The sequence below is a fragment of the Eubalaena glacialis genome, chromosome 8 (genome assembly GCF_028564815.1).
Source record: "Eubalaena glacialis isolate mEubGla1 chromosome 8, mEubGla1.1.hap2.+ XY, whole genome shotgun sequence".
NCBI classification, from domain to species: domain Eukaryota; kingdom Metazoa; phylum Chordata; class Mammalia; order Artiodactyla; family Balaenidae; genus Eubalaena; species Eubalaena glacialis.
The window spans coordinates 108,857,678-108,882,394 of record NC_083723.1 but is presented as its reverse complement, the minus strand read 5'-3'; the positions used below and the strand labels follow the sequence as shown (position 1 = coordinate 108,882,394).

At 39.3% G+C, this 24,717-nt stretch overlaps 1 protein-coding gene across 1 annotated transcript in view; it reads left to right on the top strand.

The window, feature by feature from the left end:
- The first annotated feature begins 3,986 nt into the window (after positions 1-3,986).
- Positions 3,987-24,717, top strand: part of CHCHD3 (coiled-coil-helix-coiled-coil-helix domain containing 3) — a 280,521-nt gene continuing 259,790 nt past the window's right edge. The window contains exons 1-2 of the mRNA XM_061198062.1: positions 3,987-4,230; positions 15,670-15,757. Coding sequence (XP_061054045.1) covers positions 4,150-4,230; positions 15,670-15,757 — 169 coding nt within the window. The 5' untranslated portion in view covers positions 3,987-4,149. The remainder of the gene's footprint in view (positions 4,231-15,669; positions 15,758-24,717) is intronic.

The following is a 24,717-nucleotide window of genomic DNA, read 5'->3' as shown; positions in this document are numbered from 1 at the left end:
TGATTGTACTACAATCAATACATACAGTCCTGTACACCAGGATTTCTTCTGCAACTTTTTGTTTAAAGTTGGGATTGAAAAGTATGTAGTACAAACCTTCTTCCTTCTGGAGTTTTGTTTGTTATAGTGATTTGGAAGACTGGGTGGATTTGTTTTCAGGCGAGGGGGGCCATTAGGGATGATTGGAATTTTGACAGCAAAAGCATTTATTTGTTTGTTTTTTTGTTTATCTGCAGCATTGATTCCAAAGGTTCAACATGGTGGAAAAGTAAGAAATCGCTCCAGATGAATGTAATATTGCTTGATGGTCAAGCTAAGATTGATGAAGAATCAAACTAGTTCTCCACTCGGCATCCAAGTAAACTGTGTACATCCAATGTTTTTACTTAGAGTGCTGGTTTCATGGCCCGAGACTGAAGAAAATATTATGTTGTATTATTGTAGATATTCAAGTAGTCCTCATGTGATTAGGAAGATTCCTTGGTAAGATGCCCCAGAACCTACGAAACATGGAACAGCTGGGCCTGAGGAAGACTAGGTGTTTTGATTGAGCCAGCCATTACAAAAACTGCAGTTGGAAGGCCTTTCTGAATCCCAGGCAATCCTAGAAGCTTCTGGACTTGTGGGTCTTCACTACAGTACTGTTACTTGTAGGACATTAAGCTAATTCTTTTTGTTTGTTTGTTCGTTTTGGCCACACCCAGTGGCATGTGAGATCTTAGTTGCCCGGCCAGGGATCAAACCCACACCCCTGCAGTGGAAGCTCGGAGCCTTAAACACTGGACCGCCAGGGAAGTCCCTTGAAGTTCTGTTTTATTCTAGTCTCTCTTTTGACTGGCTTATTTTTCAGCACCTTGAAGCTTCCCACAGTTTCTTTCTTTTTCTTCAACCTCCACCCCCTTTTGGACTTTGTTGAATAATAAATACATTTCTATCACATTTGGATAGCTATACATTCTTTAACAGCTTTATTGATATGTAATTCACATATTATAAAGTTCATCCGTTTTAAGTGTGCAATTTAATGAATGTTAGTATATTTATGGATTTGTACAGTCATCACTAAAATGTAAGGACATTTTTATCACCCCCCAAAAAAGAAACTTTGCACCAACCAGAAGTCACTCCCCATCTCACCCCTTCCCTGCCTTTGACAAGTCTAATCGATTTCATTTTCTATAGATTTGCCTATTCTGGACATTTCATTTAAATGGAATCATACAGTATGTGGTCTTTTGTGTCTGTCCTTTCACTTGGCATAATGTTCTTAAGGTTCATGCATATTGTAGCATATGCCAGTACTTCAATCCTTTTTATTGCTGTATAATATTCTGTTGTCTGGATATACTACATTTCCTTTATCCAGTCATTAGTTAATGAACATTTGAGTTGTTTTTTTATGCTATTATAAATGAAATTGTTTTCTTAATTTTGACTTGTTAATTGCTAGTATATAGAAATACAGTTGATTCTTGTATGTTGCCCCTCTATCTGACAATCTTGCTGAACTTTAAAAAAATTAGTTCCAATAGACTTTAGTGGATTTCTTGGGATTTTTCTATTTACAATGTCATTATCTATAAATAGAGATAGTTGTACTTATTTTCCAATACGGATACTCTCCTTACAATTACTGTTTCCACCTATCTTTAGTTTGCCTCATGGTTCTGACTCAGTATCACAGCTTCTCTCTTTGCTATTTTTTTCTGTGCTCTGAATTTTCAAGTTTAAATAGAGGCGAGAAAGAAAAAAAGATACAGAGAATCTGATTGTCTCAAGTGTTAGCTATGATTTTTGTTTGGGCAAAGCTTCACATTCTAGCTCATAATTCTCTGGCTAATATACGCTGCCTTTGGGTTAGATGATCACTAATAAGCTGTGACCAGAGAGAAAGGGAGACCACAGGTTCTGGGTATCTCAAGAAGTTTTCTTTAGAAGAGGCTGTAGGCATGGCCTGGCTTTGTAATTAATATGGATAGTATACTATGGTTATAGTAGGCGTTTTTCCAAGATAAGATGTTGGTTTTTTTTTTAATTCAGAGGGTTTCTTTGTAATGTTGATTGGAATGGATTATGAATTCTAGTATTTTAATTTTTAAAATTTAAAAATTGAGGTATAACTGACATGCAACATTATATTATTTTGAGGGGTACAACATAATATTTGTCTCTATTGTGAAATGATCAGCACAGTAAGTCTAGCTAAGGTCTGTCCCCCATACATAGTTACAGCTTTTTTTTCTTGTGATGAGGACTTTCAAAATCCACTACAGTTAAAAATACTTTATTGTCTATCTAAAGTATTTTTAGATTGCCTGATAAGACTACTTACATGTTTCTGTATCATGTACTACCTTCTCATCACTACCTTCTCATGATTAGCCTACATCATCTTTATTTGGTTGAAAGAACTCATTTAATATTTTAAGGAGATAAGTATATTCAAGATAACTAGTTGTTCCTTCATCTCTCTACTCCCTCCAAGGAACTCTTTCTTTGTAATTAGTTATTTTGGTAAGAATTTATTGTGCATCTGTTTTATGTAGAACTTCCAATACATGCTATATATTGGGGTATAATAAGGAGGGTCTATTTGTGGAGGGGAGGTCCCAAAGAAATGAAAAACATAATTCCTGGGATTTTTAGTTTCCTATAGAAAGAAGGTTGAAACATATTATACAACTTGAGAACAGGTACAAAGTAACATGTAGTCTCAAAACTGCAAAGTAGCATAGTACAATTTGGATATGTATGTGTTGAAAAGAACAAAATGATGACATGTAATAAACTCAATACTCTGCCGCTGACCAGGGCTACAGAGGTGAAAAAGACATAGTCTCTGCCCTAAGATTTCTATAGTAATAAATCAGCACATAACTGGAGCTCAAAAATGTTACTGCATTTTCGTGTATACCTTTGGAATAAGAGGATGCATGCTGTGTTGTGGCTGGCTGCCTTTAATGTTGAAAGGGACTACCTGAAGATAATACCATTACTAACCTTATTTCTAAAGAGAATACATATGTCTCTGTAAGACTAAGGTCATATGGGTAAATTTATACGTGTCACAGAATATTTAGCAAAAAATAATTTCTAAATGTGTATGTAGACAACTTAAACATTATTTATGTGTCTTGTAGAGGTGACATACTAACCTAGACACTTTCCAAAATAAAACTCCTCAACTTTTTCTGATGTTTTAATTCCTCCACGAATTTACACCATCTCTGGCAATCACTTTTCTCTGCCTCTTCTTATTATGGTCTAACTAGCTTATGTAACTGAGGTGGAAGGAGACACACAAAAGTGAATGCTCTGCATGCTTGGTGCTAATAAATAATTTCCTCTGTTTTCTCACATGCAGATTTGAAAACCATAATATTTAAAATTTTACTTTACAAAAAAGAAATAAAAAGTACATAGTTCATGAAATAAAGCCGCAGGTCAAATGCAGTGGTGTTTTTTTTTTGTTTGTTTTGTATTTTTTACTGGCTAAGACTAAAATAAAGAAAGGCTACGTTTTGCCTCGGGGATTTGTTTACAGGAATCTAGGAATGGCTCCATTAGGAAAGTGCATCTCCCTCATTAAACGGTGAGTTCCTTGAGGAAAGAGATTATATCTTTTAACTCGCTGGCCTAAACTTCTAGAATACTATCCTCAAAGCGTGCTTTGTCAGATGAATGAACTTCCTTGAACGTTGCCCAGTTAGATGCCGTTTCTGCAGTCACGATCACAACTCCCAGAAGGCGATGCTCCTCTGGCGCTCACGGTATAAGGACGAAAAAGTCCCAGCACCCATCGTACCAGATCAAGACTACAATTCCCAATATACCCAGTGGGCTCCGGGAACCTTGTCAGGAACCACCTGTTGCCATAGCATCCGGGTCCGCGCCAACCAATCCGAGCGCCCCTCCCGAGGAGAGGCGGGCCGTTCGTATCGTCGACCAATCGGAGGCATCTTTGTTGTGGCGCGTGACCGGAGGAGGCGGGAGCTCACGACCGGCGGCTTCTCCTTGCTTCAAGGGGTCGTGGCCTTGCTCCCGCTGTGCAAGGCTAGAGTCCGGGCGTGTCCACGCGCTTGTGTGCGCGTGGGGCCTGTGGTGCTTGTGGGTCCGCGCGAGGTGTCTGCGGGGGCAGAAACAGAAGCCATGGGCGGGACGGCCAGCACCCGCCGGGTCACGTTCGAGGCGGACGAGAATGAGAACATCACCGTGGTGAAGGGCATCCGGGTGAGTGACAGTGGGCGGGCGGAGGGCCAGCACTCGGACTCGGACCCTAAACCTCTGGCTTTTCCGGGTTCCGCTCAGCCTGGTTTCCACCGTACGGCCCCCCAGTGTTGTCCGGCCCGAAGCTGAGTTCTTTGCAAAGAAGTTTGAAGTTTTTCAAGACGTGGGACATCCATTCAGAGATATTTGCTGGTTGTGGGCCAAGTGCTGAGCACTGTGCTGGGGCGGCTGGCGAATGCCAGGTTGCTTTAGACCCTCCAAGGGCTCACAGTCCAGTCTAGACTGTATTGCTCAGTAGTTGTGGGACTTTATTTGAAACCCCTTCCTCACTGTACCCATCTGTGAAATGGGGCTTGTCTGTCTTCTCCTGGGTTCAGGATCCAAAGCCTGCTTTTGCACTGCCCACAAGGTCTCTCTCAGGATGAACTGGCCTTTTAAGGAACCCTTTATCTACTCTGTTGTTTAGTACTCCCCCACTGACAGCACCCATTCCCCTGACACACACAGACACACACACACACACACAGACACACACACACACTTTTCGGCCCTGCCTCGGGTGACTTCTCGTTCTCCCTCCTTCACTTTTCTTTCACTTGACGTCTTGTCTTTTCCAGGCCCCTCCTCTGTGGCCTGCTTTGCCTAAGTTTTGGACTAGGCCCAGTGGCTTCAAGACTAGTGTCTGCCAGCCTGATAGGACTTGAGATAAGATTGCAAGTTTTCGTACCACTAGGAGTAGTACACTTTGTTCTGTCCAAGACATTGGAGAGAATTTTTAAATGCCCCCTGGATATGCTTGATACATTAACTGAAAACTTGATTTTTCTCTAGGGTGTCAGCATACCAGCACTAATTTCATTAACACACTCTCCGCTGCACCTGAATTTGGAGCCTCACATTTTTGGAAGTATGATGCCTGATCCTAGTAAATAAAGCAATTTGACCTCAGAAAGTTTTATACTATTTTCCTTCCTCTGTTATTACACAACCAGCATAAGTAAGCTAAATGTGTAAATTATCTTTAGCATTGGTTACTAGGAATTAAAACTTCTTAAATTTTTAAAGTGTTTAAAAACTTTTACTTTGCAACTGTTACCTTGAGAAAAATTTATTAAAAGTTTTCTTTATAGAAAATCAGACTGTTGAACTCAGTTTTGGGTCTGTGACCAGCATTTCCTTATATCATATTAAGTAATGGTAGTACCACATTTTGTAATGAAATGTCTGAGGCTGCATTCTTTGCGTTTTTGAGGTTTAGTTGGTACTCTTTAAAGTAAAATAAAAATTTCTGTAAACTCTGAGTTTTATGCAGAGATTTGTTTAATCTTGCCTTTAGGGGCTTTGAGTGTTCCACACCAGAGGGTGAAAAAGAAATAAAAGTAATAAGCAAAATAAGTTTTGGGTGAGAAGACATTGTCTAGAAAAATGTATAAATCCATGTTCTCATGCTGTAGTACAGGCACAGTGATGACAGCAAACAAAAGGGAATTGGGCCACAGCACAGAGATTCATATCAAGTATTAGATAAGGTTAAATAGAGTAAGTATGAAGAGGGTTTGATATTAGATTAAACGGAGAGATTGTCTGAAAAACCCTTTTAAAAAAACTTTATAAGAAAAGAAGCTATGTCCTTTGGCCACTCAATTTGGTGGAATTATTCTTTTATTTGTTTTTTTCTTTCTCATAGAGTACATTTTATATTGGTATAATTCAAGCACACACCATGCTCATTTTGACCTCTGTGCTTTGCTTTTTTTCAGTTCATGCCCTTCACCTGGAATGCCCTTGCAATGTTCTCCCTGTTGCTTCAAATCCTTTTTCAAGGATGATTTTCTCTCTCTGAGCTTCAGTTTTCTCACCTGCAAAATGATGGGGCTTGAGTACACCTCTGAGATTCTGAAATTCTGTGAGTCTAGTGGCACTGTTTCTTGTAGCCATGCTCAGCCTGTTGCACTTTCCCCTAAAAATAGCACGCTGTTGAATTGTTGAGTACTCACGGGTCATTCTGATTTCTTTGAGGTCATGGTCAAAAGAACATCAATTTGGAGTTAAACTGACCTCAGTTAAATCTCAGATTAGGCATTTCCTAGTCTGCAGCCTTGGACAGGTCACTTCTCTGATTATATTTCCTTATCCCCAAAGGGGAATATCATCTCTTAATTGTGGTAAGAAGATGAGGTAAGGTATTTAAAGCATGTGGCACACTGTAGATTTTTAATAAAAGGCAGCTGTTATTGAAATGATAGGGTTCCTTCCATATCTAATGTTCTAAGATTCTTTGAAGTGCTGGGGAGTATAGTGGAAAGAGCATATGCTTTGGAACTAAGCAGACCTTAGTTTGGTCCTATCTCTGCCTCTCATTAGCTGTGTGGCCCTGGACAAGTCACTTTGATTGTGTTTCCCTGTTCAGTATATCTGGATAATGCAACATACTTGTAATACTTCTGTATCAAGCACTGCTTTTGAGAATTTGGTGTGATGTAAGCGTGTAGCACAGTGCCTGGTACTTTGATGGTGTTTAGTACTCATATGAGTAGTAGCTGTTCTTGGAGCTGATCACGGGGATGAATACTTAACCTTACATGAACTGAAAATGATAAAAATAAGAGGTACACATACAGTGTACCTAAAGGGATGTAGAATGGGACTCCTGGGTTCTGCAACTGATTGCCTGTGTGATTTTTTTGTCTACGTGTTTTCTAGATGTTTTTAAGCTGATCTTTATATTTTTCTTAGCTTGAAACAGTCCTCTTGTTTCTGCTGAGGGGAAGTCTCAGTGTCATGAGTGAGCCAGTGTTTTTAGCTCAGTTGATTGAAACATGGTGCTGATGAAGCCCACACTTCAGTGTTGAATTGCAGATAGGTTAGTTCAGCTTGGCTGAGGAAGACATTCCAGATATGCCCAGTTGTCTAACATTTATGCCATCACTCGTAAGAATAAGAGTGTGCCACATATACACACTACTATATATAAAATAGATAACTAATAAGAACCTGCTTATAGCACAGGGAACTCTACTCATACTCTGTAATGGCCTATATGGGAAAAGAATCTAAAAAAAAAAAGTGGATATATGTTTATAACTGATTCACTTTGCTGTACAGCAGAAATTAACACAACATTGTAAATCAACTCCAATAAAAATTAAAAGAAAATGTGTTCACCTTAACAGTAATACCTAAACACACTACATGTGTTTCTCTCTGGTGGTTTTTGGCTTTACCAAATTTGCCCTCTTTGGACCCCTTTTGTTAGTTTCTCATTAAGAGAATAACTCCTGTTTCTTTTATACTTTTCCCTTACTTCTGTGTACACCACTTTTCCAGGCCTGCTGCTTCTGTGTTTAGAGCATTTCCTTTTGGACCACTGTGACCATATCACCTGTGGTTACCTTTTTTCATAACAATAAAGCTTTAATTAAAAAAAAAAAAAGAGTGTCAACCATGCAGCAGACCCAGTCACTGCTGGAAAACCAGTTTTGTGTTCCACTGATAAGGGTAGTAATTTCATCTTCATTTATCTTAATATACAAGGGGTAATATTGAGTAAACAACATAAGGTTTTCAGTAACTAGGCTGCATTTATTAATAGATCACATTTTTCCAGATTTTTCTTGCTGAGATCCTCAGCAGTTAGCAATTAAAGGACTTACTTACAATGTTAAGTTTAAAGTTTCTACTCACTTACCAGGTGTTATTTTCATGGTATTTATTGGGTCCTGGTTTTCTCTTTCCCCTTATCCTCAGCAGTCAACAGCTCCCCCTCCCCTCTTCCGTAAAATAACCTGTATTCTTACACCTGATTCCAACTTTGAACTCATGGGTTGGATGAAAGGCCACCCTCTTGCCTTGCCCTCCTCTCCCAAGTCTAAAATAAATTTCTTGTGATGGAAAGACCAAGCATTTTGGTTACTCACATTACATGTGCTTAATAGGATTTTTCTGAGCACCTGCTGTGCCTGCTTGGGAAGTGTGCCTTCCACTTAGTCTTTCACAAGTTTATCTGAAACATCAAAGCTGTGAGTGAACTCTTCCAGAGCAAATATCAACTTCGATAAGTATCATTTTCAAAGTAATATTTATCATGCTTTCCAGGCATAAACTAATCTCTGCAACTGGCCTTGAAGTTGCAAGCTGAAATTCACAGGTGCCAGTTATGGTAGCAAGGATACTTACGTGGAAAACAACCTGTGCTTTGGGAAGTATTAGCAATTGAGAGCCCCTAAATGAAGAGGTTATTTCATGTGGGATTTGGCTGAGGATCCTGGAGAGGGTCCATTAACAGAGGCTACAAATCCAGTCAGTCGTTGGGAGTCCTGAGGAACGTTGTTGGAGTAGTTGACTGGTCCCTTTCCACTTTAGGTTCCATGAATCTTTTGTGTATATATTTACCATGATAAGCTTTCTAGGATTTTCATACAGATGGTAGAAGTTCATGTTTTCCACTAATAACAAATGCAAAGAACACAAGTGATAAACTACAGACGTAAGCTAAAAATTATACATGTGTATATGATAGTATAGAATAGTCCCCCTTAAGTAAGTATTTGGGAGTAATGTCTTCCAAATAATAGTGGCAGTTTTTGAAGCCTTTGTGTTGAAATGGTAGGTGAAAAGAAAATGACCTATGTTACATGGAAAGAGGACCAAGTGAGAAAAGTGGGTCTGAGTCCTTTAATCAGTTTGATAAGAAACACCTGGAAGAAGTTGAAGAAAACCTATTATGGAGGTGAGGGTCTGAATTGTTTCTGTCTCATGTGGTTCCTATCTCGACCTCTTGGAGAGGGGCAACTTAAAAAGGAGTTCTCTTCCTCCTTTTACTCTGTTCCTTGGAAGTAGAAAAACTTTATCATTGTCCGTCTCAGGCAGTCTCTCGTTTCTGAGAAAATACTAGATTCTGGGTTGTTGAGTGGTGTACTTGTGCTGATTTTAGATAAGACCAACCAAGGTGGTTGGGAAGACTATAGAAGATGACACAACCTTTTCCTCTTCTCTGGGGCACGTGTTGGTGTGGGGTGTAGTACAGACTGAAAATTGGCAAGTCCCATTTACTTAAATTTGTCTTCAGGAGCGGTAGAGAATAGGGTGGATAATCAAAGTCAGCGAACTGAATTCAGCCCTGCTGGCAGACCCTCTTCTTTTGGTTCTCCCTTATATTAGAACAGTGGTTCTTTTTTTTTTTTAATTTTTATTTATTTATTTATTTATGGCTGTGTTGGGTCTTCGTTTCTGTGCGAGGGCTTTCTCCAGTTGCGGCAAGCGGGTGCCACTCTTCATCGCGGTGCGCGGGCCTCTCACTATCGCGGCCTCTCTTGTTGCGGAGCACAGGCTCCAGACGCGCAGGCTCAGTAGTTGTGGCTCACGGGCCTAGTTGCTCCGCGGCATGTGGGATCTTCCCAGACCAGGGCTCGAACCCGTGTCCCCTGCATTGGCAGGCAGATTCTCAACCACTGTGCCACCAGGGAAGCCCTAGAACAGTGGTTCTTAACTTTTAGTTCACAGACTATTGTAAATCTGTAGGCTACGGACTCTACCCAAAATAATGCAATAAGCAGAAAATTTTGCATACAGTTGAGGAATTAATCCATAGACTCCTGAATCCATGGACCCCAGGGCATAATTCTAGCATTAATGTGTGTGTTTCTTTGCTACAAATAATTTCTGTAAGTTGCACTTGGTATTTGCCATGGTGGAGATTCCAGAGATGTCTGGAAACCAGGTATAGTAGGAATAGATCTTTAAATAGGAAAAAAGATTTTCTGAAAGAGGTACCCTGTTTAAGGAAAGATGTTTCCTAAAGAAGTTGCTGCTTATACAGAGGCTGCTTGTCCGGCTCTTGCAGAAGCTTGTTTTACCTTTGACCCTTTTTGGGGTCAGGTTGCATCACAAAGAAGAGTTGTTCTCCAGCTACATATTGTGCGTATAACACAGGCCAGCATCTCTAAATCTTGTCAGCTGCTTCACAAGCGAGTCCCCCAGTTCACAGAGGAGATCAGGTGAGAGTGCAGGCCTGAACTTATTACTGCAGCTGGGAGGTCAGCTCCGTGAGTATCAGCTTGAGATACAAAGTATAGCCCAGCTATTGCCTCTTGTCAGCATAGTTGTGACTGGACTGGGGAGAGAGTAGATCATGCTTGAGTAAGCAGAGATGCAACTGCAGGCTTCCATGGGTGCTCCTTTGGAAGGGCCTGAGAATACACGTGTGAACGATTCTAAGGACAAAAAAGAGAGGTTGACTCTCAAGGCAACTCTGCAATGTGTTTATCAACTTAAAAAATGAGTTGTGTTCCCTTGGATGACATGCTTATCAATTTACTGAGGCATAACCAAAGACCTTATTGGGAAATGTTTTGAATTGATTGAATTTGACATTAAGTAGCAAGTTTTGAAGCATCAGATAAGCCAGACAAATAAAAAGTTAACAATGAAATAAGAAATAATGTTTATATTGAAAGAGACTTGTACTTTTACTATGCAAAGAGCATAGAGAGGGATAAACGGGCACCGTATATACTGCGACCAGGACTTAATGCAGCTGCTTCTGGCAATAGCTGTAGGCCTTGTCTTCATACACCACATAGAGAAGGAGCTCATTACAAACTTGGGCGGAGCTGATGAACGTGAACCGAGATGAATGACCTGTTGAAGTCCTAATGGCTGGAGTTGTATTAGTAATAACTAATAACTAATTAGTTGTATTAGTAATAACTCTACCAGGTATTTGTGTAGCATGTTATAGTCTGCAGTGCATCTTGGAATCCTTCCGCTGTAACTCCAGTGGTAGGTGTTATTTTCACTGTTTTCAGATGAGGAAAGTGAGGCCCACTGAGGGTTATATAGCTAGTAGGTGACCAGTGCTGCTTCCTCTATTCTGGGCCAGCTTCTTGTAACATATGAAATTATATATGTCAAATTAGCTTTATATATATTAGCTTTAAACACGTAAATTATATTACATATGTAACATGTATTATATGATATAATACATAGTATATATCATATGTAATATAAAATATACATATTTACATTACAGCATACTATGTTAATATGGTACATTAAATATATGTTATGCAGTATATTACCTTATATATTGAGTAAACTTTATATAAATTATATATCAGTTAAAATAGTTTTAAGATTCTAAAACTTAATAAGGCTCATTTTATTTCCTTGAGAGGAAGTGATACATTTTTACTTTATTGTGTGTGATTAAGGAGTGTATTATTTAATAGTGGAGAAGGCACTGGACTAGAGAATGGGGGTTACTGGTTGCTGTCTGATGCTACCAGTAGCTGGATGTTACTCAGGACCTCTTTTTTCTCACTTGTGAATTGAGAGGATTGGAGTCAGTCTTAGGGGTTTTTCCTAAGATGTAGCTCAGCTTTGTAGATGAGTTGCAGCAACAGTCTCAGTGGCTGTCAGTTGTTAGAAAAGCAAAGTCCCTTGGCACTCTCCTTCCTAATTTCCACTTCTCTTCCAAGAAAGGAGTCATGGTTTTTTCCTTCAAGGGTCACAACTTTTGAGCTGTGGACTTTCCCTTTACTGTCTCACCTCCATTCTGGTTTGGGTCCTGAGATGTAAGTAACAGTTCAGGTACAAACTTTGTTGTTCACTGATGTCTCGCAAGGGCCTCAGTTAGTGCTTGGCCTAGTAAACCTTGTTGAATGACTCACTAACATACAGGAGCTCACAGTTTTGCAGAAAGGCAGATGCTGGTTCTGTCACTGGAGCACTGCACTGGAAATTTGTGCAACATACCCGTGGGGCACAAGAAGGGTCGCGTTGGGTAAGCAGAATTGGAATGAAATGGCTTTAGGATGTTTGAACTGAATTTTGAAAGGCAGTTCTCTCCCAAGGGGCCCAGGGAGAAGGCAATGTAGCCGTGTATAAAGGCAAAGAGATGGCAACAAGTAGCCAGTGTGGGTGGAGAACAGGGTGTGAAGTCTTGGGGGAAAAGCTGTGGAAGCTGAGGTTGGAGAGTTAGCCCATAACCAAATGAAGAGGAAGTCTTGAACGCCACACAAAAGAATCTGGACTTTCTTATCAACAGAGGTAGCTATTGAAGGATTTGAAACGGGAATTACCATAATCAGACTTGCATTTTAGGAGGAATGTTGATGGTGCCATGAATTAGGGCAGGGGAAATGGGATGCGAGATCGTTAAATGTTTAGGAGTTGAGGAAGTCATGGCTAAGAGAATAAGAGAGAGAAGAGTCAAGAAGTCCTATGTTTTGATTTAGAAGCTGGATGGAGGTGGTGTCATTAATGAGATAAGGAAAGCAAGAGGAAGAAGGGATTTTTGGTAAACGTGAATCCAGCTTGCTACGTGTTGGGTTTGAGGCGCTTGTGGTCTGTCCCAGGGGAGGTGTCCATTAGGCAATTAAGTGTTTAGGTTTGGCTTTCGGGATACAGCTCTTGGGCTGGAGATAATGGTTTAGAATTCATTCATTAATCAACAGCAGTTAAAAAATCAAGGGAGTGAATGAGAGTACCAACAAGAGCATGTAGAGTGAGAAGAAAATCAAGGCAAGGAACGGAATGCGGGGACCTCTAGCATTTAAGGAGAGGGGAAGCCTGCAGAAGAGATAAGACTCACCCAGAGTCCTAGGACAAGCAGGAAGGGATGTTGGAAAAGCAGGGGAGGGGTTTTCGGAAGAGGGGAGTGACCAAAGGGAAGTCATATAAATTAGGTGCTCATATAAATTAGGTGCTTTATAAGTATAAATATAAAAGATATTTATTTATATAGACATAAATATAGAAGGTTATTTATTTGATCAGTGGTGACTTTTACTGGAACACTTTCTCTGCTGTATTGGGTTACAAGCCAGATAGTGGTGTGTTAAGGAAGTGGAAACAGGAAGAAGGTTCTTGAGGATGTGGGAGGCGGATCACCCCATTACTTGACCTGGAAACCTTCTTGATGATTTCTGCTTCGCCCTCATCTAGTCAGACAATGAATCTGGCAGTGAAGGGGACAGCTGACTGTGACCTTGACACTCAAGACTTCCTGGGTTTGAATCCTGGCTACATTGCTGACAACTTGTAAGATCCAGTGCAAATTATTTAATCTGGCTTTGCTTCAGTTTCCTCACCTATACAATGGAGGTAATAAAAGTATCTCAGGATTGTGAAGGATTAAATGGGTCAAGCGCTTAGTTTAGTGTAAGTGCCTGGCACATAATAAGCACTCAGTGAGGGTTAGCCATTTTGAATCCTAAATATCTTTTGAATGTGTTCTCCCTGGAACATGTTTTTTTTTTTTTTTTTAATTAATTTATTTATTCATTTATTTTTGGCTGTGTTGGGTCTTCGTTTCTGTGCGAGGGCTTTCTCTAGTTGCGGCAAGCGGGGGCCACTCTTCATCGTGATGCGCGGGCCTCTCACTATCATGGCCTCTCTTGTTGCGGAGCACAGGCTCCAGACGCGCAGGCACAGCAGTTGTGGCTCACGGGCCTAGTCGCTCCGTGGCATGTGGGCTCTTCCCAGACCAGGGCTCGAACCCGTGTCCCCTGCATTGGCAGGCAGATTCTCAACCACTGTGCCACCAGGGAAGCCCAAGGAACATATTTTTTATTTTTTATTTTTTAAAAACAACTTTATTGTGGTGTAATTTACATATAAAATTCACCTGTTTTCTGTGTACAGCGCTTTCTAATAAATTTGCAGAATTGTGCAACCATCACCACAGTCTAGTTCTAGAACATTTTCATCATCCCAGTAAAATCTTCATGTCCATTTCTAGTTAATCTCCATTCTTATCCTAGCCTTAGGCAACCACTTATCTATTTTCTGTCTGTATAGAGTTACCTTTTCTGGGCATTTCATATAAATAGAATTATACAGTATGTGGCCTTCTGTGTCTGGCTTCCTTTACTTAGTTGTTTTTTGGTTCTATCCATATAGAAGCATCTATCAGAACTTCAGTTCTTTTTATTGATGAACTGTAGTCCATTGTATGGATATATGTTTTGTTTTTCCATTCACTGGAAGATGGGTATTTGTTTGCTATTATGAGTAATGCTGCTCTGCACATTCCCAGGCAAGTCTTTGTGTAGACATATGCTTAATAGCTTCTTAATTGGTCCTTTAGCGTCCTTCAGGGGTCCTCTTGCTTCTTTTCTTGTCCCCCTCCAGTCTGTTCTCCACACTGTAGCTAGAGTGATCTTTCTAAAATGCAAGTCTGATTGTGTCATTACCCTGCTTAAAATCCTTCAGTAGTGCCCAGCTGTCCTCAGCATCTAGTTCAACTCCCTAACTTGAAGGATTTACTAAGAGTCTTCACAATCTAGAATCTTATTTCCCTCTCCACCTTCCCTTTCACTGAGCCCCCCTCCTCAGCTTCCTGCTTCAGCCATTCTTTTATTCATTCATATAGTTTCATTTATTTAACCATTCACTCATTTAACCAGGCTTATTGAGGCTCTGGGGATATAATACTAGACAGGACAGCCAAATCCATGCTTTCCTGGAGCTTTCTTTCTAGTGAGAAAGGCAGGCAATAAACAAGAAAGAATCAGATAGTGGTAAGTGCTATAAAGAAAATAAAAAAGGATGATATGATAAGTTGAGTGGGGAGGGTTGTGGGATGATGGCTCTCAAATCTCCTAGCCTGAGTGTTCCTCAGAGCCTCCGCCCTGTTGCCAACTGCCTGCTTGATATTTCCCCTTGCTATGCTGATAAGCTCTGCTGCTTAACTATAGCTTCATGCCGTACTGTCTTCTTAGAGTACTCTTATCCTACTCCTTCTCTTTCTAAGTACTCTTCATCCTTCTCAGCCCCCTGCTCAACCCCACTCCCACAGCCTGTCTAGATGCCTTGCCCATCTGCCCATTGTGCTGTCTGTCTGTCCTTCCATTACAGACCAACTGACTTAAGTAACATCCTTCACATTATATTTAAATGCATGATGATTGTCTGTCTCTTCTTGACTTTAAGCACCTTGATGACTTCAGCCACCCATAGTTGGCTGGCACAAAGTTGGTGCATAATGAAATCTGTTGAAAGAGGGATTGTTTGTGGTTAGCCTTGAACGGGAGGGAGGGAGGGACACCATTTCATTTGGGGCTGGAGGGAAAGAAGGAGTTAAGGCCTGCTGCAAGCTTAATTTGTAGGAGTGGGGAGGAAAGTCGAAGGAGTTCTGATGGCTTACATTTTCTCAGAGATTACAATTTAGTGCACAGTATAAAATGAGGAAAAGAGTTATTTATAATGAGCAATTAGCAGTGCATTAGAAGAAATGAAGTAGTGCTGTGGGGTGCATCTTGAAATCTTAAAACCGTTCTTATTTGCTTTTAGTGTTATAGCTATTAGATTTAGTCTAATTTCTTCAGGGCATTTGTTATACATTTTGATATGGATGGCTGAATTACTTGGATGCTATTGTACTGTTTTCTTTCTTGTTCTTTTATAATTGATTTTATTTTGACGTTGCTTTTTCAGCTTTCGGAAAATGTGATTGATCGTATGAAGGAAACCTCTCCATCTGGTCCAAAGTCTCAGCGGTATTCCGGTGCCTATGGTGCCTCAGGTATTTCAGAATTTTAATTTCTGAGTTCTTAGAAGAAAAATTGTAAGTGGTAAAGTTCACTCAATAGTCAAGTTCTTCTGCACTTCTGTCTTTTGTTTTTTGGATGTTCGACTTTTTATGGGGGAATAGTCTTCCTTTGGTATCCATGGGTATTGGTTCCAGGACCCCCTTGGATACCCAAATCCATGGATGTGCAAGTCCTTTATATGAAATGGGTAGTACTTGCTTATAACCTATGCACATCCTCCCATATACTTTAAATCATCTCTAGATTATTTATGATACCTAATACACTGTAAATGCCAAGTAAATAATTGCCTGCATGACAAATTCAAGTTTTGCTTTTCGGGATTTTCTGGAATTTTTTTTTTTTTTCCTGAATATTTTCAACCTGTGGTTGGTGGAACGTGTGGATGTGGAACCTGCAGATACGGAAGGCCGACTGTATTGGTTAGTACCAGGTTTCTTTTAAAATTCTTTGAACTAAAAGTAGAATGAATCTACTTTCAAACAGTCTTTGGGAATGTTTTTTCTCTTCCAGCTCCTGAATCCTCTGTTAGGCTTTGGAAGTTTATTTCATATCTTTTTGTGTAAAATTAATTACTTATAGGGATATGAGAGGTTTGGGAGTAAATATTTATTAAAAAAAAATTGAACTTAGAAAATATTGATTTATTGTTTCCAGATGAAAATCTCTAATGATTTTACTATCTAATAGATTTCTTTAAGTTTATTAAGTTTATTCCTTCATAGTCTTAATTATTGAGGAAAATATGATGTTAAATGAAATCCATAGAGAATTATCGTCTCATTTTATCTCTCTTATCCTGTAGGATAAGAGACTGTTTCTCTTTCCTTTTCTCTCTTACCCTGTCCATTTATTCATCCAGCTAATATTTATTGAGCACCTGCTATGTGTCTGGCACTGTTCTTATTGCTGCTAAATTTGATGGATGGACTTGCTGTTTTTTGGTGAAATGGCAATGAGAAAATAGTTGAGATGATTAATCTTGGAGAATTAACTAAACGAGAATTTTCATTATTTATTAGAAAGGGGTATTGTGTGGTAAATCTGGCTACAGACTGAAATACCTTGAGAAAGATGAGATGGTGCCCAAATGCCATTCACTTGGGGGCATTTGTGACCCTCTTACTAATCATTAAGTCCATAACCGTGAGTTGAACTTCTGATGTGTTTAGAGCAGAAGGGGCCAAGATGAATAAGAAATAGTTCTTGTCCTTTGCAAACTTTTTGTTTAGCATTAAGAAGTGTTCATCGTTCATTAAGGTTAGATAGAAAGTGACCATCCCGTCTGCTGGAAACGCTTTTTTTGGCTTCTGGGCCACACTCTTGGTTTTCCTTCTGCCTTACTTGCATCCTCAGTCTAGTCTTCTTTGCTGATTTCCACTAATGTCATCAAATTGTATGCCTTTTGAATCATTGTGTAGATGCCCGTGACTCCCAAAATTGTATCTCTAGCCCTGACCTCTCCTTGAAACTTGACTCCAACAATTGTCCACTTCACATCTCCACTTAAAATTCTTCAACGTAGCAGATCCAAAACAAACCTTTTTATTCTTCTTCAGAGTTGCTTCTCCTCTTTATCTTTCCCAGTAAATGGCACTGGGATTCATCCTTGTTTCCTCTTTTTTTCTTAATTCTTTTTTAAAAATTATTTTATTTTATTTTTTTATAATCGGGATTACAAATCTTTTTAAAATTTTATTTATTTTTTATTTTTGGCTGCATTGGGTCTTTGTTGCTGCATGTGGGCTTTCTCTAGTTGCGGCGAGCGGGGGCTACTCTTCATTGTGGTGCATGGGCTTCTCATTGTGGTGGCTTCTCTTGTCGCGGAGCAGGGGCTCTGGGCATGCGCTTCAGTAGTTGTGGCATGTCGGCTCAGTAGTTGTGGCTCACGGGCTCTAGAGCACAGGCTCAGTAGTTGTGGCGCGTGGGCTTAGTTGCTCGCGGCACGTGGGATCTTCCGGGACCAGGGCTCGAACCTGTGTCCCCTGCATTGGCAGGTGGATTCTTAACCACTGCACCACCAGGCAAGTCCCTTTCTTAATTCTTATATTAGACCATTAGCTTAGTCTTGTCAGCTCCATCTCCAGAATATGTTTGGATATGTTCTTTGCTTGTCCATCTTTACTACTGCAGCTCCGATCGAGGTAACCACCATCTCTTACCTTGTCTTTTGCTGAAGCCTCTTAACTGGCTCCTTACTTCCACTCTTGTCCTCCCTCTATGCTCTGCCAAGCACACAGAGACCTCAGCAACCTTTAAAAAAAGACATCAGCTCATATCATATCCTAGTGGTAGATCTCAGTGGTACTTAGAATATAATTTGAATTGCTTTTCTTGGCTTCTGAGGTACACCATGACTTTTCCCTTTCTGCTTTTCCAACATCATCTTTTGACATATGGATATTTTAAAAATTGGAATTTGATCTAAAATATGCTTTGTTCTAGGTAGATTTCTTTTTTCCTTTTTTAAAAAAAATTATTTATTCTTGCTGCGTCGGGTCTTAGTTGCAGCATGCGGGCTCTTCATTGAGGCATGTGGGATCTTCTGTTGTGGTGCACGGGCTCCTCTCAAGCTGTGGCACACTGGCTCCAGAGTGCGTGGGCTCTGTAGTTTATGGCATGCAGGCTCTCTAGTTGAGGCGTGCAGGCTCAGTAGTTGTGGCATGTGGGCTTAGTTCCCCCGCGACATGTGGGATCTTAATGGGTTCGACCGGGGATTGAACCCACGTCCCCTGCATTGGAAGGCGCCTTCCTTACCACTGGACCACCAGGGAAGTCCCTAGGTAGATTTCTTTTCTATCTACTTTGTTAAGGAGATAGGATGGTGATGGTGAACTAATGATGGAATAGTAATAAATAACATTTAAGTAACGTTTATTATGTGCCAGCTACTCTGTTAAATCCTTTATGTCTAGTTTGTGTAACCTGTATAATCCTGTGAAGAAGGTACTGTATTAAGCCGTTTTACATGGAAGGAAATTGAGACTTGAAGTGATTAATTATCTTGCACAAAGTCACACAGCTGGTGAGCAGTGGAGGTGATACTTGAATTCAAGTCTGTTTGACTCCAGAGCAAATGCAGTAAGCCACTCTGTTTTATTATCATTTGAATGACATCTTGCTTCATTTGTAGAAAGGATGTGACAGAAACTAGTTGGAGGGAAAGAGCTGCTTTTTAGTGATGTTCTGCTTGAGTTTAGGAAAGCACCTTTCTGTAAGTGACTGTTGGTTCTTCTGGCTTTCTCCCATATTTGCTCTTATACAACAGTGAGTTGAAGGAGAGGAAGTGTTTTCCTTCTTGGGTTGGTTTCTTAAAAGGATACTTTGAAAGAGTGGGTGTGGGTGGGGAGGCTTTCTATACATGCTCATGGTGTGGCCTGCAGAGTGTGACACTGACGTTGAGGTAAGTTCTGCCTATGCTGAGAGATCCATCCCTTCCCGTTTCTCTGTTTGACATGACTGATGAACTCTTTGGTCCATGACCAGCCTGGGCACTGAAAACTCTTTGAATGCCACCTTGTGTTTTGTTGGTCAGGCTAGAACTACACTCTCTAAATGGTAGCCATTAATCACATGTGGCTATTAATATTTAAAATAAAATTAATTAAAATGAAATAAAATAAAAATTTCATCTCTTGTGTCACACTAGTCACCCTTCAGTGTTCAGTAACCACCTGCAGCTAGTGGCCGCCATATTGGACAGTGCAGTATAGGACATTTTCATCATTGCGGTAAGTTCCCTTGCACAGCTTTTGTCTAGATTTTATCAGTGCGTGGCCTTGTGGGCTTCATCAGGTGATTTTAATGATGTGGTGACTGAGGTTGTGGAGCTAGACAGCTCTGTGTGTTTGTGAATCTAGTTTCCTGCCTTTTCCACATCCCAGCTCCCCCAGGATTGTGGGTAAATGGATGCCAGGAAATATTTCCCTGAGGTCTACTGTCTTCACCTCAGTCTTTAGCACAGCTTCCTAACCTGTGTGTTATGAGTGTATTGGAGGAATTGATTTCTTAGATTCAGGGTAGCTGGTGAACACCTCTGTACCCTCATTATGCCATACAAATACTTGCTTTTTCTGTCTGCACTTTGATGTGAAAAAAGCTCAACAAGGCTAATAGCTCAGGCTCTTTGAGAATATTTCCGTTACCCATTCCAGCCCAACCTAAGAAAAGAACTAATATTTGACATACTAGTTTGAAGTGATCTTGCCTTTAGGTTCAGAACGCAGTTAGACAATGATTGTGCAAATTAACAAAGATTTATTCTTCTTAAAATTTAAAGAATATGTTTATAAAAGTACACAGCCTCAAGGTTAATGTTCTCTTCTGCGTTTGGGGTTTTAGTTAGTACCCAATAATAGATTTCTTAAGATTTATAATTTAGATGTGTTATGAAATAATTTTTCCAGTCTACAAAAATAATATTGATAAAAATGTCACCAGCCTTTTCTACATTTTTCAGTGTCAGGTAAATTATATATTAAATGTGAGTTGAATTTTTAATATTTGTTAAAATGCTTTCTTCCTTGCAGGACTCTAATTCATACCAGCCCCCTAGGCTATTCATATGTGTGACTGAGAGCGCTAGGATTTCTGTGTATAAGAACTAAGTTTTGTCATATATATAGTTTCGAGAACATAATTTATGCTGTAAGAAAGTGATTTCCTTTAAAGACTTTACTGAAACTGTTTTTTGCCCAACCTTGAACCAGATCAGTGACTCATTGCAGTAAGTATTTGCATGTAAAGCTGTTTAGGCAAAATAATATACTGTGTGACACACAGCATATTGTAATGCCACTTTAATAAATGAACATGCTCTAAAGAACTTAACTGTGTCCTTGCTGCCTCAGATTCTTTGCTGTGTTATGTGCTATCTCAACTACACTGGTTTGCTTTTTTTTTTCTAATTTTTAAATTTTATTTTATTTATTTTTTTGTACAGCAGGTTCTTATTAGTCATCAATTTCATACACATCAGTGTATACATGTCAATCCCAATCGCCCAATTCATCACACCACCACCCCCATCCCCCCATGGCTTTCCCCCCTTGGTGTCCATACATTTATTCTCTACAACTGTGTTTCAATTTCTGCCCTGCAAACTGGTTCATCTGTACCATTTTTCTAGGTTCCACATATATACGTTAATATACAATATTTGTTATTCTCTTTCTGACTTACTTCAATCTGTATGACACTCTCTAGATCCATCCACGTCTCAACAAATGACCCAGTTTCGTTCCTTTTCATGGCTGAGTTATATTCCATTGTATATATGTACCACATCTTCTTTATCCATTCGTCTGTCGATGGGCATTTAGGTTGCTTCCATGACCTAGCTATTGTAAATAGTGCTGCAATGAACATTGGGGTGCATGTGTCTTTTTGAACTATGGTTTTCTGTGGGTATATGCCCAGTAGTGGGATTGCTGGATCATGTGGTAATTCTATTTTTCGTTTTTTAAGGAACCTCCATCCTGTTCTCCATAGTGGCTGTAACAGTTTACATTCCACCAGCAGTGCAAGAGGGTTCCCTTTTCTCCACACCCTCTCCAGCATTTGTTGTTTGTAGATCTTCTGATGATGCCCATTCTGACTGGTGTGAGGTGATACCTCATTGTAGTTTTGATTTGCATGTCTCTAATAATTAGTGATGTTGAGCAGCTTTTCATGTGCTTCTCGGCCATCTATATGTCTTCTTTGGAGAAATGTCTATTTAGGTCTCCTGCCCGTTTTTGGATTGGATTGTTTGTTTTTTTAATATTGAGCTGCATGAGCTGTTTATATATTTTGGAGATTAATCCTTTGTCTGTTGATTCGTTGACAAATATTTTCTCCCATTCTGAGGGTTGTCTTTTTGTCTTGTTTATGGTTTCCTTTGCTGTGCAAAAGCTTTGAAGTTTCATTAGGTCCCATTTGCTCATTTTTGTTTTTATTTCCATTACTCTAGGAGGTGGATCAAAAAAGATCTTGCTGTGATTTATGTCAAAGAGTGTTCTTCCTATGTTTTCCTCTAAGAGTTTTATAGTGTCCGGTCTTACATTTAGGTCTCGAATCCATTTTGAGTTAATTTTTGTGTATGGTGTTAGGGAGTGTTCTAATTTCATTCTTTTACATGTAGCTGTCCAGTTTTCCCAGCACCACTTATTGAAGAGACTGTCTTTTCTCCATTGTATATCCTTGCCTCCTTTGTCATAGATTAGTTGACCATAGGTGTGTGGGTTTATCTCTGGGCTTTCTATCTTGTTCCATTGATCTATGTTTCTGTTTTTGTGCCAGTACCATATTGTCTTGATTACTGTAACTTTGTAGTATAGTCTGAAGTCAGGGAGTCTGATTCCTCCATCTCCGTCTTTTCCCCTCAAGATGGCTTTGGCTCTTCGGAGTCTTTTGTGTCTCTGTATAAATTTTAAGATTTTTTGTTCTAGTTTTGTAAAAATTGCCATTGGTAATTTGATAGGGATTGCATTGAATCTGTAGATTGCTTTGGGTAGTATAGTCATTTTCACAATATTGATTCTTCCAATCCAAGAACATGGTATACCTCTCCATCTGTTGGTATCATCTTTAATTTCTTTCATCAGTGTCTTATAGTTTTCTGCATACAGGTCTTTTGTCTCCCTAGGTAGGTTTATTCCTAGGTATTTTATTCTTTTTGTTGCAGTGGTAAATGGGAGTGTTTCCTTAATTTCTCTTTCAGATATTTCATCATTAGTGTATGGGAATGCAAGAGATTTCTGTGCATTAATTTTGTATCCTGCAACTTTACCAAATTCATTGATTAGCTCTAGTAGTTTTCTGGTGGCATCTTTAGGATTCTTTATGTATAGTATCATGTCATCTGCAAAGAGTGACAGTTTTACTTCTTCTTTTCCAATTTGTATTCCTTTTATTTCTTTTTCTTCTCTGATTGCCATGGCTAGGACTTCCAAAGCTATGTTGAATAATAGTGGTGAGAGTGGACATCCTTGTCTTGTTCCTGATCTTAGAGGAAATGCTTTCAGTTTTTCACCATTGAGAATGATGTTTGCTGTGGGTTTGTCATATATGGCCTTTATTATGTTGAGGTAGGTTCCCTCTATGCCCACTTCCTGGAGAGTTTTTATCATAAATGGGTGTTGAATTTTGTCAAAAGCTTTTTCTGCATCTATTGAGATGATCATATGGTTTTTATTCTTCAACTTGTTAATATGGTGTATCATATTGATGAATTTGCGTATATTGAAGAATCCTTGCATCCCTGGGATAAATCCCACTTGATCATGGTGTATGATCCTTCTAGTGTGTTGTTGGACTCTGTTTGCTAGTATTTTGTTGAGGATTTTTGCATCTATATTCATCAGTGATATTGGTCTGTAATTTTCTTTTTTTGTAGTATCTTTGTCTGGTTTTCGTATCAGGGTGATGGTGGCCTCATAGAATGAGTTTGGGAGTGTTCCTTCCTCTGCAGTTGTTTTGGAAGAGTTTGAGAAGGATGGGTGTTAGCTCTTCTCTAAATGCTTGATAGAATTAACCTGTGAAGCCATCTTGTCCTGGACTTTTGTTTGTTGGAAGATTTTTAATCACAGTTTCAATTTCATTACTTGTGATTGGTCTGTTCATATTTTCTATTTCTTCCTGGTTCAGTCTTGGAAGGTTATACCTTTCTAAGAATTTGACCATTTCTTCCAGGTTGTCCATTTTATTGGCATAGAGTTGCTTGTAGTAGTCTCTTAAGATGCTTTGTATTTCTGTGGTGTCTGTTGTAACTTCTCCTTTTTCATTTCTGATTTTATTGATTTGAGTCCTCTCCCTGTTTTTCTTGATAAGTCTGGCTAATGGTTTATGAATTTTGTTTATCTTCTCAAAGAACCAGCTTTTAGTTTTATTGATCTTTGTTATTGTTTTCTTTGTTTGTATTTCATTTATTTCTGCTCTGGTCTTTATGATTTTTTTCCTTCTGCTAACTTTGGGTTTTGTTTGTTCTTCTTGCTCTAGTTCCTTTAGGTGTAAGGTTAGATTGTTTATTTGAGATTTTTCTTGTTTCTTGAGGTAGGCTTGTATAGCTATAAACTTCCCTGTTAGAACTGCTTTTGCTGCACCCCATAGGTTTTGGATTGTCGTGTTTTCATTGTCATTTGTCCCTCGGTATTTTTTTATTTCCTCTTTGATTTCTTCAGTGATCTCTTGGTTATTTAGTAACGTATTGTTTAGCCTCCATGTGTTTGTGTTTTTTACATTTTTTCCCCTGTAATTCATTTCTAATCTCATAGCGTTGTGGTCAGAAAAGATGCTTGATATGATTTCAGTTTTCTTAAATTTACTGAGGCTTGATTTGTGACCCAAGATGTGATCTGTCCTGGAGAATGTTCCATGCGCACTTGAGAAGAAAGTGTAATCTGCTGTTTTGGGATGGAATGTTCTATAAATATCAATTAAATCTATCTGGTCTGTGGTGCCATTTAAAACTTCTGTTTCCTTATTTATTTTCATTTTGGATGGTCTGTCCATTGGTGTAAGTGAGGTGTTAAAGTCCCCCACTAGTATTGTGTTACTGTCAATTTCCTCTTTTATAGCTGTTAGCAGTTGCCTTATGTATTGAGGTGCTCCTATGTTGGGTGCATATATATTTATAATTGTTACATCTTTTTCTTGGATTGATCCCTTGATCATTATGTGGTGTCCTTCCTTGTCTCTTGTAACATTCTTTATTTTACACTATTTTATCTGATATGAGTATTGCTACTTCAGCTTTCTTTTGATTTCCATTTGCATGGCATATCTTTTTCCATCCCCTCACTTTCAGTCTGTATGTGTCCCTAGATCTGAAGTGGGTCTCTTGTAGACAGCATATATATAGGTCTTGTTTTTGTATCCATTCAGCAAGCCTGTGTCTTTTGGTTGGAGCATTTAATCCATTCATGTTTAAGGTAATTATCGATATGTATGTTCC